The following is an 18,965-nucleotide window of genomic DNA, read 5'->3' on the forward strand; positions in this document are numbered from 1 at the left end:
TAAAAATTACACACTGCACCTTTAAAAGAAAACACAATAACAAATGTAGGCATCATTTAATGAAGCAAGTACAGGGAAGCACCATACAGACTTCAACAAAATATCATTTGTTCATGAATAAAGAATGAAACAAACATAGAGGGATGACTGATAGTGTAACTGATAGTGATGATAGATAATCAATCAAAGAGTATAAATGTAAGAGACCTGAGAGATGCAGTCAGTATAGTAAGATCAGTCGGGTTATGTACATCACTCCATTGTTACCTCAATGTCCCATGCAGCCCAGAGCCCAGCTTGCTTAAACCCTTCCCAAAAGAGTTTGTTGTGTACAGATAGAAACCATCTGTAGCCAGACTGCGGCCCAGGTCTGCATCTGAGACAGCCAATGAGAGAAAAGACAAACAGGGGTTCAAAATTAACCAAGACAGCTGAACTGAGAAAGGAAAAATATTATTAGTCAAGAGTAAAAAAGCAGAGATTGACAGATTGATCATGCACTAACTGATGTTAATGTAATGTTATTTATCAACAAACATTATTAAGTAAGACTAAAGGACCGTTCACATTATAACGATAACAATAACTACAGGGTTTCCCGCAGAAATTTTGTTAGTTAAGGTGGTAGGGTTGGGCGGATGGGCAGGGCAGGGCGGCGTGGCAATCAATGATGAAAATTAAAATATTTTTATTTAAAACACTCAAAAATAACTTAATTTTGAAGAAACTATGACAGAAAATGAACACATACTAGATTATTAATTAATTAAATGTTTTACCTATAATGGGAATAGCTGCGTGATGAAGTGAAATTAAAGGGTTAATAAACACAAACTGAAGCAGATGTTGTAAAACGTCTGGCGAACGATGATAGATGGCGCAAAAATGGTAAAAACTGACATTATCTTAAAGGAGTGTAACTGTAGCATGTAAATAATGGACATAAATAACATGAGCAAGAGCGCTCAATCATTATATCTAATCAACAGGCACGTGAAACCTGGCTAGCAGGTTGCTCAAACAACAAAATCACCAGCTAACTTACTTTAAATTTGCAAGAACTATAGACTTATACAATAACAGGCTTAAATAACCCTAAAACATAAGTCCACTTACAGTTCTCACGAACACGCATTTTACCAACTGGCTATCCTCCAGACATGGCGGACCACATCTTTATCTCATTTCGGCGGTGTGGCGCGCGTGCACGCACGCTCGCTGTGTGAAGAGCGTCCGCGCTATTTTCCGAGTTGCACTTTTTTGCAGCAAATTATTATTATTATTATTTTTATTTTTTTGAACGACCTAGTTAAGGCGGTAGGGTTTTCCCAGCTTAGGCGGGCCGCCCTGAACTGAAAAGTTCTGCGGGAAACCCTGAACTATAACTATATTAGTGTCCACGTCATAACGTTAACTTTATGCTCATTCGCTCACTCACGCAAAGCACTTGCCTATAATAGCATGAACTCATATTGGATATATCTTGTAATAAAAACTTTTGCAATGTTTACATATCACTGAATATGTAAATATGTTGTTTTGGTAGCACAGCGGGTAACCAGCAGATGTACGCGTTTTGTGTAACTCTAAACAGTAAATCAAGTAGTTTGTGTAATCTAATATCTTAACTTTTTGCGTAGTCAATGTAGTAGGAAAAAAACATTATGAAGTAAATTTTACAGCAACTCCATTAGCGCTAAATACCTGAGGTCATTTTATGTTACAGTCAGACCTCAGCAATGAGCTTCTCTACTGTCATTTCAACTACACGTGCACTTGAAGTTCAAATAGATTTAATTGGCTGTCAATGGTTTATTGAAAAAAAAAACGATCGTTTAGAAAGTAATCACAACGATATCGTTCATTGTATCTTCATTGTTATAGTTATATTGTTTTTAATATAAAACGATTTTCTAACAAGTTATCGTTATAATTAGGGATGCACGATATATCGGCCGACATATCGTTATCGGCCGATAACTGCTTATTTTTAATATTATCAGTTATCGGTCTGATAGCAAAATTAAGCCGATAAATGAAAGCGATAAATGATGGATTATTTTGGTTTGTTGAACCACTTCACTTGCTCATTGCTGGCCATGTGGAGTTTTGATTGGTGCTTTCTGTGACATAGCACGAAGATGACACGTGTTGCGGGCTTAAGAAGAGTATGCTAGTCTAGCGCAAAGAAAAGATGTCCGCGGTCTGGGAGTTTTTCATTGTGAAAATATATGAATATTTATCGGCCTATACATACATACATACATACATACATACATACATACATACATACATACATACATACATACATACATACATACATACATACATACATACATACATACATACATACATACATACATACATACATACATACATACATGGGCTGGGACAACGCGTCGACGTAATCGACGACGTCGACGCAAAAAATACGTGTGTGCACGTAAGCGCTGGAGCGCGCTGCGACGCTACGATAGCATTTAGCTTAGCCCCATTCATTCAATGGTACCATTTAGAGATAAAGTTAGAAGTGACCAAACACATCAACGTTTTTCCTATTTAAGACGAGTAGTTATACGAGCAAGTTTGGTGGTACAAAATAAAACGTAGTGCTTTTCTAAGCGGATTTAAAAAAGTAACTATATTTTATGGCGTAATAGCACTTTTGGGAGTACTTCGACTCGCCTGAAAAGTCCGCTCCCCTTCTCACTCTCATAATGGGAGAGGGAGGGTGTTACTGCGCAGAGTCGAAGTACTCCCAAAAGTGTTATTACGCCATAAAATATAGTTCCTCTTTTAAATCCGCTACGTTTTATTTTCTACCACCAAACTTGCTCGTATAACTACTCGTCTTAAATAGGAAAAACGTTGATGTGTTTGGTCACTTCTAACTTTATCTCTAAATGGTACCATTGAATGAATGGGGCTAAGCTAAATGCTATCGTAGCGTCGCAGCGCGCTCCAGCGCTTACGTGCACACACACAGATGATAGAGGGATGATTCAACAGTTCTTTGTTAAGGTAATAACATATTTTAATATTGAAAATGAGTAGACTATTCCTTTAACACTAGAGATGCTCCGATCAGCATTTTTGGGGCCGATCACCGATTACCGATCACCAAGATCATGATCTGCCGATCGCCGATCAGTGCCGATCACAGAATGGCAGTGGAATGGGAATCTTTTATCTATAATTTAGCAGTGTTTGCACCATTTGTAGAAATGAAACTAACTATATAAATAAGGTATATTATTGTTGTTTTAATAGAGAATCAAAAAAATAAGCACAACAAATATTTCTTCTTGCAAAGAGAAATGTAATATGCCTTTAAAAAGGTTTATGTCTGTTAAAAGTCATTAAAATAAAACACTTCACAGTCTTTACTGTATGAATTAAATATACACGCATTCGTATGAAGTACAACATTCTTCAATGATGAGCAGAGAGTAATTTTATTGAGAGATGAATTAGGATACTGCAGCTTTAAGACGTGGGAGAGATCGTTCTCTTCACATGCACTGATGACTGGCTGCTTTGTATGCGTGCGGCGGGTGTCCGCAAGAGCAGCTGTGAAGAAAATGGAAGTTTAAACCTTCAAAACTTTAAAACGAATGCAAGTAATAAACTTTCGGCACGAGGATGCAATTGTCCGCGATAGATATGTGTTGTATACGATGTTCATTTGTAGCAGAGATGTGTGTGTTGCGTGTCCTCATAGAAAATACGCATATCTCTGTAAAGGCAGAGAGGGAAATCACGTCACACATGAGCAATGGGTTACAAAATGCTCGCACTGTGTAAAATGGTCTCTAATTGCAGCCGCATCAGGAACACTATAATGACAAAAGTAAACAGAAAAATCGGCTCATCAGATCGGCAAATTTAGCGAGTGCCGATCGCGTCATTTAATGCCGTTATCGGCCGATTACGATCGGCGGCCGATCGATCGGAGCATCACTACTGTACAGTAGAGTTGTGCCAGATTCTTCATGATGATTAGTTAATTAGCACAATATTACTATTATTATTATTATTATTATTAGCATAATTGTTTTCATTCCTCTAAAATCTTAGTAGCTTAATTTCCATCAATAAGTCAAGATTAAGAACACAACCCTTGCCTATAGGCTGAAAATTTAGCTGTTTATAAAGTAAATTAACATTTAATTATAAATTACATTAAATGTTCATTTAGTTTTTTATTATTTTATAACAATTAGGAACAACAATAAAGAGTTAAACCAATACACAGTGATAATACGGTTTACTGCGGTATAAAGTCCTAGTAATTACTTTAACACGAAAACTGATACAGCCACATTGTTATTGTACAGACTCACAATCCTCTTCCCGAATCACCTCAATGACCTCCGCATCATCTCTGCCTTACCTTTGCTGTCGGCTCCTGCAGGACTGCTCTCTGGGGTGGGCAACATGTCCTCAAAACCCCATGACACACTGTGTTTACCTCCTAATAAACAGGAGGGTGAGCCTGGACCTCCCTCAAGCAGCAACAGTCTGTAAGGACACAACTCAAACTGTAATTTATGCCTGAAACTTCATTACAGTATATATTTATATCATACATATATTGACCACTCTTTGTTCTTAAAAAAATAACACAACATCATCTGTCACTTGTCCAAAATGACAAATCTTTTTGAAGCATAAGACAAATGTTTGATACTAGTGCTGATACAGGGGTTACATTTTATATGAATCATTAATACAAATTAATAATCTTCTTTACACCCTATAAACATGAAAGGTTATAGTCATTACATCTCACCTATAGAGAACATCAGCTACAGGAAGTTGACCGAGGTCTGTCTGTTTTTGCAGCAGGTGGACCGTATGGATGAACGTTTTGAGAGATCCCCTAAAATCAGACACAATCAAAACCTTTACAATACGCCATAAACACTACACTGCCTGGAAACACACTGCACACCCATATTATCACAGCCTTTTCATTGATTAGGATAAACCTGCTAGTTTATCTCATCACTCAGTTTAGAAAAAAACACCGCAGTTTTTCAATATATTTTACAATGTTCTTACCTCAACTGGGACTAATTAATACATACCTATCTTTATTCAATGCGTGCACTTAATCTTTGTACAGCGCGTTATGAATGTGTTTGGTGGCTTCTAAATTCATCCTTGTTTGGAGCCATAGGAATGAATGACGCTAGGCTAAATGCTAACACATTCACAAATGTGCTGTACAAAGATTAAGTGCATGCATTGAATAAAGATAGGCATGTATTAATTTGTCTAAGTTGAGGTAAGAACATAGTAAAATATTGAAAAACGGTGGTGTTTTCCTTTAAAGGGCCATTTACATGACATTTTCAACCAAAACCAGGAAACTTGTATGCGTTTTGGCTGTTCATTTAACACAACGATGATGTTTGGGGTCCTGAAAATGCAGACTGTCGAAAACAGGTTTCAAAGTGTGACACCAAAGTGTGATTGGAACTTTTCATACATACTATTATTCACTAAAAATGAAATGATTTATCGTTCGTTTCACAACCATAACAACGTCAGCCTACAGGACCATATTTGTGCTGATACTACAGAGTTTATTATAGGTCCCCTTTTTCCTGTTTTTGATGCTATGATTGTGTTTATGATGTGAAATATAATATGTGCTTATGTTTGGTGTGTAAAAAAGCAGTGTTCATAAATACGTAACAAGCTTTATTATTTATTAAACTTTTTTTATTATAATTATTATTATGAGTTATTATTTATGCTCTAACAGCAACATTTCACACTAACTAAAGTTTGAAAAAGGGATCAGGAGAAACGGGACCTTTAACGCTTTTCCAAAGCCCTTTTCACAGACAGATTACAGTAAATATACAGAAAATTTGTCCAGGAATTTTCTGAAGATCATTTAATTTTGGGTTAATTTAAGATTTTCCTTAATCTGTGCAGGCGTTTACACACATCCCACAGTGACGTAAAACAATGTGTATTGTTTTTGTAATCGTGCACTTCGTGGATTTTGTATGCATAAAGTTTGCTTGTAATCACAATTTCTCTCTCGTGAAACCAGGCGCATACAGGTTTTACTGATTTGATCATAAACCGCGTGTGACGTGCTGTTGTATTATGCTACTGAATAGGGCTGTAACGATTAATCGTGTGTCCCATTAAAAATGCCTGTCTGAAATCAATTCTGAATCGCAAGGCTGCATTTAAAAAAGCAACACTCGTAAAACAAAATCATTCAAAATATTCTTTATTATCATGAAAATACCTGAAACTATTTGAAGCACAGCAATATAAATATTCCTGTAGACATTTCCTGGAATAGCGTTTGTAATGCTACTTATTCTGTGGCACAAAGAAAGTTTCTGCACGAGAGCGCCCCCTGGCTTTTGGATGTTCATTAAAATTCATTCATTGAGAAAACACGCATTTGCACGATTAATCGTTACACCTAGGGTGACCAGATGATATTGGCTGAAATTCGGGACGGGGGGGGGGGGGGGGTTCATCCAATAATAGTTTTATTTATTAATTTTATTTAATAATAAAAGACAATGAATTTCAAACTGAATCAATCATATTAATATAAGTACATATGCTTATAAATAAATTGATATAATACGTATAGTATTTTATACTTTATACAATAATAGTTCATACAATAATAGTTTTCTTTATTTTACTTAATAATAAAAATAAGGAATTTCAAACTGAAGTTACTGAACTAATCATACTTTTATTAATATAAGTACATATGCGTATAAATTTATATAATACGTATAGAAGTATTTTTTTTAACAAAGTGCTTTGCGTGCCCTCGACCAATCTGACTCCTTCATGCGACTGACTGTCACTGCCTGCACTTTCAACTGTCCTCGCGGCTGCTGTAACTTTCGCTCTCTTAGTCAACTCTATAAAACAAAAAGGTCCTATTGTCTTTGTGCATATAGATGAATTAGATAAATTAATAGAAACAATACAACGTCAGCATATTTCGCGGAGGTTTTAACTGCTGCCAGCAAAATGAGAGCCTACAGTATAAAAGCAAGATGCTGCAGCCAATGAGCAGCCGGCGGCGGCTGGCTGCAGCCAATGAGCAGCTGGCGGCGGCTGGCTGCAGCCACTGAGCAGCCGGCGGGGGCTGGCTGCAGGATGACTTAACCTCCTCGCTCATGTTTTATCAGACAACTACTACTCAAGATTGGGTCACTTGTAAAGATAAACCTACCTTATTGTTTGTCCAAACAAAACTGCTCAATCTTGATTGTGTTTGTATTTATCACGCCGTCAAATAATGTGTATATTATAAGTAACATCAACAACTACTAGATTGGCATACATAATTCATGTGTTTTGACAACATTGGTGTACGTAAATGTTTTTACAAATAAAAAACTTTTCAATTTTTATTACAACAGTTGTAATGCAAATGTGTCCGAAGTAACAAATATGTCATTCACCAGCTTGTTTCATCAATTAAATACTATAACGGTCTGCCGTACTCACCGGGCACATGCTAAAGCCACCAGCGCAGCGGCCGCGTTCTGTCTCTGCTGCTGGGTGAGCAGTGGGCGTCCCTGTATCGAACCCTCCAGATCGTTCCCCCCCTCCAGCCAGGAGCACAGTAACCTCTCCAGACCGTTCAGACAGTCCACAGGCTCCTTGCCGAGGCTGAGCGGCTGGCAGTCGCGCAGGCAAGCGAGCAGGACCTCCGCCGTGACGCCGCAGAGCGACGGGTCGTGTCGGGTTTGCGACTGCAGTAGCGGAAAGACCAAAAGGAGGCCGACTCGCGAGGTGAAGGGCGCCTGATCGCTGCCGCTGGGTATAGACGAGTGGTGAGGATGGTGGTGATGCTGTAAGAAGCCCTGTCTCTTCAGGAGGTTCACAGTCTCGTCATCGGCTCCTCCGTGACTTCCTGATGCCCCCTCGTGCTCCTGTTGTTCCTCCAAGGCGAGCTGTCGCTGTGCGCCCCAGAGTCCTCGCAGCGCATTGAGGCGGTACTCCAACAGTCTCGCGTAGGCATTGCTTTGGTTTCCGCAGATCGCTCGCAGGCGCTCGGACAGCTCTGCTGGATTCTTCGTCTCGAAGGTCAAGATCTGAGTAACACATTGTAGGAGTGAGTAACATGATTTAAATAACATTCCATTACCATTTTAAACATACCATAAAAGCGAACATACCAAAACAGGCAAGATATGACAAAAAAAAGCTCATTTCTGCAAAACTACAAACTGCATTAGCATCGATCAGAACTACTCACAGGACGATCAAGATTATGAGCATTATCTGGATATTGAACCCATAACCTTAACGGTGCTCACAACTTGATTTAAGGAAAGTTTTTATGATTATTGTCTGACTTTATTTCTAATTCGTGATATTTACTGAGCTGCTGAGTCTTTGTGTATTTGGCATTATTAATTTATGCATCTATATAGCATTCCTGCTTTGTATGTCACTTATAAAATATAAACCTGTTAAACTAGTAGGCCTAACTGTAAGTAGGGTCTATACAAGTGCCTGTATTTGTTGTTGTTTTCTTTAGGCATCCATATATCACTACTGGTTTATATAGCGATAAAACAGAGTTCTGATTGGGTTACAAACCGCATCCAAGAAGCTCAGATTGCAAATGCTGCAGCCTGCAAGCTGCGATCAAACTACAGTTCACCTATACTCCAGTGAAGCCATCACACGGTCAATGACTGGCAAACTACTGTATAACATTACTTTCACATTTATCTAGATTTGCAGACGCTTTTATACAAAGCGGCCTACAGTGCATTTAAACTGCGCACTGAAAAATCAAACCAATGAAATTTAAGCTGCTGGCACAATGAGCTACCAACTGAGCAATATTTCGATATTGACCCAAATTCACATCTCACAATTCACATAATTTTGGGATGAATGTCGGTATATGCTAAATATCTTTGTATTTTCTACAAAGCGGAAGAAATGTTTACATTCAAGTCAAAGTCTCATGTGAGACATCATGATCACCTTTATTAATAACTCAAAATTCTAAGAAATTTAAAGAAAATTCCTCCCTGTTTGAAAATATACAACTGCACAACATGTAAGCTGGTTGGACATCTTACGTCTGACCTCAGTGTACATTTTGGGCAGAACTACTGTTGCAAAAAAGGACCGTGGTTGGATAGTGCAGATTAAGGGGCGGTAGTATTATAATACAAACCCCTTCTGACATCACAAGGGGAACCAAATCTCAATGAGCAATTTCTTTACATGCTTGCAGAGAATGGTTTACCAAAACTAAGTTACTTGGCTTGATCTTTTTCATATTTTCTAGTTTGATAGAAGCACTGGGGACCCAATTATAGCACTTAAACATGGAAAAAGTCAGATTTTCATGATATGTCCCCTTTAATTTATTTCCGTCCCTGACTGAGTCTGAGAGCCCTTTATTTTGAGATCTGTTTAAATGAAAGAAGATCCTGTAATTTAATGCAGTTTAGGTGAAAGTGCAATGTTTAATAATTTATTTTATGATGAAAATAAAGTTTTTTATTAAAGAAAAGTGGATTTTTTTTTATGCTGTCAATTATAGTTTTTTTTAGAAAGAAAATAGGAATTGGCGAAAATTGGTATCGGCTGTTCACACCTACAGAGAAATCGGAATCGGACAAGAAAATTGCAATCATTTCATCTCAAATAGACATCCCAGAGCTTAAAATAGAAATCTTTCAGTATAAGTATGCACACTCTTTACTGTAACACTAGCTGCATTTCCATTACCATTCAAATTGCGCAAATTGACATTACGAATTAAAAAACGACCAATGCAAACACGTAAATTTCCATTGGCCGTGTTTTCATTGATATCTGACATGTAAAATGTGTATTATCAGATGCTTTGCTTTTTACATCAGTATGAATGAAATGTGTTGTCTGGTGAGCTTTAAAAATAACAAAATATAGTATCTGCATGACCAAGATGGATCAAATGTGTAAATCTCTTATTTGTAAGTAAGTGAGAATTCTTTCAATACAGAGCAAATAAAACTAGGGCTGGGCGATTTGGCAAAAACTTTAATCTAGATTTTTTTAGAACATTTGACCGATTCAAGATTCGATTTTCGCTTTTTTTACTAGTCAACTTAAAACACAACTACAACAATACTGCAGTAACATTTCTCTTTCCGGTAACATTCTTTATATAAATGCAAGAACATCTGGTTAAAGAAACTAAAGTTCTTATTCAAGTGCACTAAATATCAACATGGCATAAATATAAAATAAATTTACTTTTTTAAAATATCTGCAGAAATTAGGCATTGTTTCGAAATATAATGGTAGCCTAAATGTTAAAACTAGATCTAAAACCTACAGATACTGCATGTTCAGGCATTTTTATAATGTTTTGTTGTATTTGATTGTAGTTTAAGTTCACAGACATAATCTCACCTCACGTTAAACAAAATAATTCAACTATTATTTCTTTTTTAGAGACGTGGTCTCTATTACTCCCACAGCGTACACAGAACAAAAGCGCATAAAAAATATAGCCTAATTGGTTTTGGAGTTCCGAAATTTTGCCTGGGTGGCAAATATAACAGAATTACCTGCTGTAATCAGATGATGTCTGCACTGTTTAACTTGGACTGTAACAAACATAAATTCAAAATCTTGATTTCTCTACTTAAATAAAATTAAAATTGTGTCAAAACGTAAATTGTAATTAATTGAAAAAATCTGGAAAATCGCCCAGCCCTATAACAAACCCAATGAAAATCTCACACGTTCAGGGGAAGAGTGTGGACTTCTCTGTAGTGAAAAACACCTGCTACTGATAAACACACATCTGTCAGGCAATAACACAAAAGTGACTACAACAACAGCTTTCTATGGAGAGGGGCTTTCGGGAAATATCTATATACAAATGAATGCAAAGAAACCTTAGAGAAATGCAATAATAATAATTATAATAACACTGTAGATCATTATGTTACGGTGATAGATACTGCATTATTATAGGTGTGTTTTATAGGTTGTAGTCTATTCAGTGATATCAGTATTTCTTCCTGTGGCTACAGTGATTGGTTAGATGACATTTATGGCTCAAGTGAAGGAAGGCTGCAGAACAAAGTACTCATGAGCAAACATGTCAGAAATTGCATACTTCTGAGGGATCATGCACCAGTGTACTCTACTACAAACCTGTTCAGATGTGTGTTCAGTTTAACCTCAATAAATTGTCCTTCAAAACCAGAGTTCTGATGAGGATACAGCTCTTTGTGATTGGTCACCTCACTGATGACAACAATCACGTGTGCTTCATGTTACACTAATAAACATTATAAAATCATGTTTTTATAACAGGTTAAGTGAAAGACCAAACTCTATCGGTATTTTAATAATATAGGCTTATGTTTCCTGTTGTTTTCAGGCATACAGTATAGCAGCAATTAAAAAGTTAGATTGCAACTTTTTTGAGGTTTGTTTTTAACAAATTCACCATCTAATTGACTTCATGCTTGCTAAAAAAAACACGACACACCAGGGTTGTGTTTGATAAATGATAATTGCCTATGGTTATTATTATAAGCATCATAGTTTCACATTAACATGCGCATTGCGTGCTTTTCCTCGCATGAGAGGGTTTGTGGGCTTGTGTAGGGCCCTATAAAATCCGTTTTATTTTTTCCCAAATTCCGTTTTCTCCGTTTTAATTTTTGCAAATTCCATTTTAATTTTTGGCAATTATATTTTTTACCCTTTACTGTTATTTTAGTCATAAAAAGAGTGTGCCTTTAATGTTAATGATTAAAATGTAAATGATTTGGGGAAAAACTGGATAACAGGATTACTTAATGATGACTATGACTAAAGGGCTGGTTATACTCGCGCTTTGGTCCGCAACGCAAGCCTCCGCGGATCGCGCGCGCGTCTCACCAAACGGACGAGGCGTTTATAGTTAACGCGCTCGCCGTTGCACTATTTTTTTAACCACCAGGCGGCGACGCGAGCAATAAAGTCAAAAACAAACACAAAGAAGAGGATAGAAGAAGTCGTCCGCTGGAACAACCCTAGTGCTTTTAACATTAGAGTTTGATATATATAAATATGAGAACATGAATAAAACAACAATCTTTTAAATATGTCTTTATTAAACATTATCATTTCATTAACGTTACTAAACAAACAGTACAGACATCTTAAGGTTTATATTTTATTCCTCATCCAGTGGTTCATTCAATACAAATATAAGCCAAACATTCTGATTCATGTAAAATAATTCGTGTTTTAAACTGCAAAGTTTCCATACTTTACTTCCAGAGTGTCAGATAAATATATACATTGTTTTGCTTGGATTTATCAAAGAGATACGTCACAGGCTTGCCTGCTCGGACAGAATCGCCTCGAGTTCGGTCATTTTCGGATGCGGAGCCGCGCGGAAAGTTACAAAAAATGCCGTGCACAGCGCCACGCGAAATGGGGTCTCGCGCACCCAACGCGCGCGACCGCCCACTCCGCGTTGACGTCATTTTTGCCGCGCGCACCAACGCGCTCTTGCGGACGCGGCGACTATAAACTAGGCTTAAAGATGCATTTACGCACATACACGCGCGCGCGTGCACACACAACTCAATTCAATGCATTGTTTAGTGTTGTTGCAGGAGGCTACAACAAGTGTCAAAGCAGTGGTGCCTTCAGAAGTGCCTTAAACACATCAATCCAGCGGAACGCGATCCATATTTTATACACAATCGCTTGAAATGCTGCATATAACTTTACAAACATACACAGAATAGTGATCTGACTTCGGACAGCATGAGCACGCAGCTCGTGCACGTGCGAGCGAAAGAGAGACAGAGAGCGGCGCCATGATGCAGATGATTATATTTTAAATGCGATGCGAGGGATAGTTAGTTTGCCTCAGCTCGCTTGAAATGCATAAAACTGAACAAATACATGAGGATTTGTGTTCGCACTTCGGACAGATCCGTGAGCGCGTGCATGTGAGAGAGGTACAGTGAGACAGACGTGGATGAGAGAGTGCATGTATCTTTGCGCTCACCGTGAACAGAGTGTTGACAAAACTTCCAAAATAACAGTTCTCCGGTCACATAAAAGTCATGTGAGACCTGCTCGGAACTAAGTGCTTAGCGTCGAATTTCTTAATTTTTTTGCTGACGAAAGCAGAGTCGTGGAGAGCCGCTTCGCCATGGTTTCAGTGTTTTGGAGGGGGTCTTAAACGACGGGAGGGGGCGTGTCGCCCAGATTTACTTCCTGCGGTCTGCATTTCCCCCAGATATACGTTCGTCTCCCACAAAAATACATAATTTTATTCAAAAAATTTAAAATTCCGCAAAATTCCGCGTTAATACTAGATTCCGTGTTAATTAGCCAATTCCGTGATTCCGTCCGCGATTCCGTGATCGCGGAAATTATAGGGCCCTACTTGTGGGACGTTTGTTGAGGACCAAAGCATGAGTATAAACAAACTAGTGATGCACTGATGTATCGGCCACCAATGTATCGGCCACTGATATTTATCTGCCGATTTTTGATGAATTTGAAACCATCGGCATATCGGCAATAGCACAAGAAAGGCCGATACCGATTGTTTATTAATTAACTGCATCAAGAAATCCATTATATGTAAAAAATGAGTTGATGTTGTTAATAAAATAAATGCTAAATAGCAAAAACCACCTTTGAAGGTTGTCATGCTGTCTTATATTTGTTTTAGCTTATTTTATTATGTTGGTCAGTTGAATGTTAATTAGATCCAATCCATGTTCAGTAAAAATAATTTGATGCAGAAATATACTAGCTAATAGACCAACTGTTGTATACAAGTGTTTAATATCGGTATCGGCATTGGTATCGTCCAGAAGTTGTCTGTTTAAATCAGTATCGGCCCAAAAAAATCCTATCGGTGCATCCCTAAAACAAACCTAAGGTGTACGGATTCCTTCTCGCACACATCTGGACTTATGCGCGCCATGGACTCCTTCTAGCACCTGAACATGTAATGCGCATGATTCTGACTCTTCATTACAAGCTCATGTGCGGCTCTAGGGATGGGCAATATAAACTATATGCAATATAAACGATAGAAAATTGGCATACGATAGAGATTTTAAATCTATTGCACTATCGCGATAATGCGTGTTGATGACACAATCTACCCGCGAACTTTAGAGCCACAAGTTGCAGCCAAATAAACATGGATGAAAGCGTCAGCGAAACAGAGGAACTCGTGAAAAAGACAGATGCAACATCTATTTTTTGGATTTAAGCCATAAGTTACATAAGTTAACTGCTGCTCCACGCGCGAAATTGGCATTATGGTCTAGTAATTGTATATATATGCAGTATAGTCCCCACAAGCATTTAAAGTGTTTAGTGTTCTAAAAATAATTAACTGTGTTTTTTAGCAGATAGATCATGTCGGCTTTATCATTTTAAAAGTAGATCACCAGACAAAAAAGTCTGGACACCCCTGCTGTAGAGTGTGTCAGGCAAAAGTTCCAGCTAAGAGAAGTAACAAGACTAATCTGGCCATAACGGTTTTCTTTTACTTACTTTTTTTAGCAGTTTGGCTTTTGTAACGGTCTATATAACCTGTTCTGAAACGAGTCTATTTAAATTATTATATCGCAATACATATCGCTATCGCAAGAGGCTGCAATGTATAACGCAATATGGATTTTAGGCCATATCGCCCATCCCTATGCGGCTCTAACATTTCCTTGCACTAAAGAGGTTGTTAGGAGCGCAGGGGGGTTAAAATCAGCGAGTTTGTTGTTCCCACTCCCAGGCACGCAGGAAATGTCTAAGCGCCTGTGCTTTAATGATGCACTTGGATTAATGGCATCAGTTTTAATAAGGTTGCGGTCATGACAGTGTTGCCCTTGCTTTTTTTGTCCACTAGTCAAATGACTTGTCATAAATAAATAAAAAATAAACAAATAAATAAATGAGTAAACTACTGCCCCGCCCCCCGACAGACCCGGCGCCAGACACAAATTCACGGACGGGCATTTCATTTTTTAGGGGGGGGGCACAAATGAGAGCAACGTCACTGCAATGCATAATATCATTAGTTATGCATTAAGTGGACAAAAAAGCGAGGAAGAACTAACATACCTCTTCATTAACGCAATACGGAGAAGTCGTAAAGATTGGACCTAGCTTACTGAAGCAATCTAAATGCAAATAAAACACGTCGCAGGGCTCGACATCAACGCTTGTCCGGTTAATATCAGATACAAGTGTATTTTTTAAAAGGCCAAGTGAAAGAGAATTTTACTTGCTCGACCGAACAAGTAGCCTAGTATGATTAAAAACGCCAATAACAATCACCAAAACAGGATAATGATTCTGCATCCTTTAATCAATGGCGACCGAAAGTGCATAATGTAAAAACGCAAAGTTAAACAAATAACCACAGCAAACACAAAGTGTGTTAACAAAGTGGGTTAAACATACTGCGGTAAAAATGTGGATTTTTTAATAACAACATGATACAGTTAAGCAGCATCATATCACGGTTGAAAATGTGACAGATTTAATGACAGTTCACTACAAGTAATTAATATTAAGCCACTTACATTTTAGACGCAATGTTGACTGTTTTTGTTGTTTCAGCAGCGAAAATAGTGAAAGATAACAGCAGAACCATAACGTGTCAGTCTCACTGCAGGCAGCACTCCATCATGTCTTAACATTAAGCCGTGGCGCGCTTAGCAAACAACCAAACATTTCCGCGTTCACTACTGACAAACCAATCAAATTCGTTTAAAATATATATTTTTTAAATCAGACCAAACACATTTTTATTTTTATTCATGAGTTATATGTGTACAAAACAATAACTTTTAATTAATAACAGTGGCCTATTGATAAAAACATGGAGCTGGGTAGGGTTGCACCAGTCGTTCGTAAGTTCTTACTTAAACTGGGACGTAAAGTCCAAACTAGAGGCTTAGTAACTACTAGCTAGTTTATAACTAACTCTTTACTTAATTCGGTTGCACCATTTGTTCTTAAGGCAGAACGTAGCTAGTAGGTCGTAAGCTCTCCGTAAAGTATTGCGTTGTCGCATAGAATGACGTCTATTTTTCTTAACCCAATCACAAGCCTTATAATGGGTAAACAGAAAAATAGTCTGAACAGTACGTAATTTCAAACTCATTTTTGTCTCGCCTAAAATGAAAGTTAAAAAAGACGTTAAAGCAAACGTTATCGAATTCAAAACATTACACTTTTAATTAAAATATCTATCCCACACATGGAGGAGAAAATAAACAGGAAGAAATTTTAAATCTTATTTTAATTGATGGATACACAGAAAATTAAACAGTTCTTGAAAACTCGTTGACGAACTTGCGGCTCTTTATAATTTATACGAGCTCATCGATGTAATATAATCTCTCTGACATCTTATTCCAAGCGTTATTCATGGACAGAGGCTTCCGTAAATATTTAGTTACAACGTATTGTTACGTTTAAACTAAGTTTTATGGTGCAACGCAAAAACATTTACTAATGCGTAAGTTGTAACTTAGTGCCCATTTACGTCGTAACTAAGCTACGTGGTAACTTACGCACAGCTGGTGCAACCGGCCCCTGGTGAACAGGTGAAGGGAGACCGCAGGTTCGTCCAGGGCGGGCACTAGTGACTCACAGGGCGGGCCCGGCCCCCTAAAGCCCGCCCATGGCGCCGGGACTGCCCCCCGATACTACAGTGTATAGACCATTTACGCAAAAACCGGAAATACGTCAACAACGTGTAAACGCAATTCCGGTATAAGCTTTGTTGTTGGTGGAGAAATGGCAGCTAGAGTGTTTCCGACTTTCCTAACTTGTCTACCGAAGTTCACCAGCACCGATGTGGTGAAGAGTGTGGGTATACATTCGTCCACTAAAGGGAACAAACTGGATAAGGGATATAAATTCTTCCGCGCGGAGTTTATCCACAATTATCAAGGTAAGCTTTAGCTACAAAACCGGCTATAACTCCGTTTACGTTAATTGTAAATCTAGGGGTTGTGAATTTGTAATATAAGATTTAACACATCGCAGTGAATATGTCGTGTGTAAGTTATGTTTAAGTGAGATGACATGAGGTTAACATAACAACCAGTCATTTGGTGTAGCTGCTGTGCTAGGTAAATGTTACTAGCAGTCTGCTGCAAAGTTGTGTATTTCTATATGAGATAACATGCAATGTTTCCTTGTTACATGCGGTTTAAGTAACAAATATACTACAGGTACAGGTAGTACTGAGAAGTAGATGGTTCAGGTCAATGAGAGAGAACGAGGAGCCTCACAAACTGGAGGTTTTAATATAGACAGAATGGCGGTTGGCAAAAATTTCCCGTTCTTGCGTGTTCACTCTTCTTGCTGCGGCCCTTTCTTCACTTACTGTTACTATTATATACTATTATAAACTATTATAAAGGTAGGCCTGTTTCTGGTTGGAAGACGAACAGCCTTGAACACTACAGAAACGGCGACTCTTTGACTCTGCTATTTTTCGTATCTGCCGCTACGATAACAGGAAGTTGTCATACACTTTGATGACGTATTTCCAGTCGAAAAATGCGGAAGTGCGTAAAAGGTCTATTGTTGATCTCACAGGCTGACGATAGAACGATCTCAAAATGGGGCATATCACCCAACACTAACGCACACGTCACTACGGCAAGCAGCAGGTGTGCGACTCGACGGCTCCGTCTTTAACTCATCCATCGACTGCAAGCGGCAAACCTCGCCAAACGGTCTGCACGGCGCCGCATGAAGCCGAAAACACCTAATGTAGTGACAAAACTGACTCTGTGGAGTACTTTATCCATTTAGGGCTACTTTAAAAACATGGTGGCACAAAATGGCTACTTCCATGTAAGGGGACCTGCGGTGTATGTGGATGAAACGACTTATTCTAAGGTAAATAAAAACAATATAGTTCATTATTTAAGGTCTTTATACACAACTGAAAATATAGTTATGTATATTATATTGCATTTTGGTCAAGAGATCCTTATGAAAATTATACATTGCACCTTTAACAGCATGTAATCTGTAAAAGGCACACAAGCACGTAAAAACAAACGCTATGAACCTTGCTTCAACTCTCTTGCTAGCTGCTATGCTAACACGTCAAATATCCAGAGAGACACAAACCTGAAAGCTTTCAAAAACAGTTTATAACAGCCTGTTATGCAAATAAGCCTCTTTACAAATAACATCCCCGAGGCAAATCGGTTAACAGTTTTCTGCTCGACAATAATCTGATAACGGGCTTGACAACACTGCGCGAGCTAGTAAACAAACTGACGTAAACGTCACGAGCACACTGCACGATTTAACACCGCTAAAACAACTTAACATCTGCTTTATTTAAAGATCTACAACTAAAACATGTCAATAAAAGAGCCGTAATCTGAAATAACGTTAAGTTACTCTCCTGACCGAGCATGATTCAGTACCACAGTCCAGTTAGCTTGACAGCACAGACGATTAATTGAAGTTTATAGTTAATGTCACTGACCACGACGCAGACGAATACACTAAATGAACGAGTATGGTATATAAACAATAAACACAAACCTCCTGTTCACATTCTGCTTGCTCAGACACTCCAATCTCACTGGGCAGCTCCGCAAGGTCCGTGACCCGAATGAGTCCATCGTGGAGGAAGATCGTCTCCTCCTTCACTGACAGCCACTGAGAGGAATCCACGGCGCACGAGCCCATGTCTCTCTCCTCCGACAACAACAACAGCAAACTCCTCAAACATCAAATTCACTGTAGGTTACGATCCGATCTGAGTCCGAGCCGGCGACAGACATTCAGCTGCCAGCACAACGCATCATCAGTGCGCGTCAGATGAACGACGCCCATGCGAGGCCGCGCCACGTTAACCCTTTAGAGTCTCGACCCCCTCCTCCTAATCACACCTCTCATTCTGCATTAATGCTAAC

At 38.5% G+C, this 18,965-nt stretch overlaps 1 protein-coding gene across 1 annotated transcript in view; it reads right to left on the reverse strand.

The window, feature by feature from the left end:
* The window catches only part of LOC129453399 (probable E3 ubiquitin-protein ligase HECTD4), a 73,127-nt gene extending 54,347 nt beyond the window's left edge, over nucleotides 1-18,780 (reverse strand). The window contains exons 1-5 of the mRNA XM_073859600.1: nucleotides 18,592-18,780; nucleotides 7,513-8,102; nucleotides 4,793-4,882; nucleotides 4,394-4,521; nucleotides 268-376 (exon numbers count right to left, since the gene is read on the reverse strand). Coding sequence (XP_073715701.1) covers nucleotides 268-376; nucleotides 4,394-4,521; nucleotides 4,793-4,882; nucleotides 7,513-8,102; nucleotides 18,592-18,738 — 1,064 coding nt within the window. The 5' untranslated portion in view covers nucleotides 18,739-18,780. The remainder of the gene's footprint in view (nucleotides 1-267; nucleotides 377-4,393; nucleotides 4,522-4,792; nucleotides 4,883-7,512; nucleotides 8,103-18,591) is intronic.
* Between the last annotated feature and the right edge of the window lie 185 nt (nucleotides 18,781-18,965).

Source organism: Misgurnus anguillicaudatus, chromosome 21, assembly GCF_027580225.2.
Source record: "Misgurnus anguillicaudatus chromosome 21, ASM2758022v2, whole genome shotgun sequence".
NCBI classification, from domain to species: domain Eukaryota; kingdom Metazoa; phylum Chordata; class Actinopteri; order Cypriniformes; family Cobitidae; genus Misgurnus; species Misgurnus anguillicaudatus.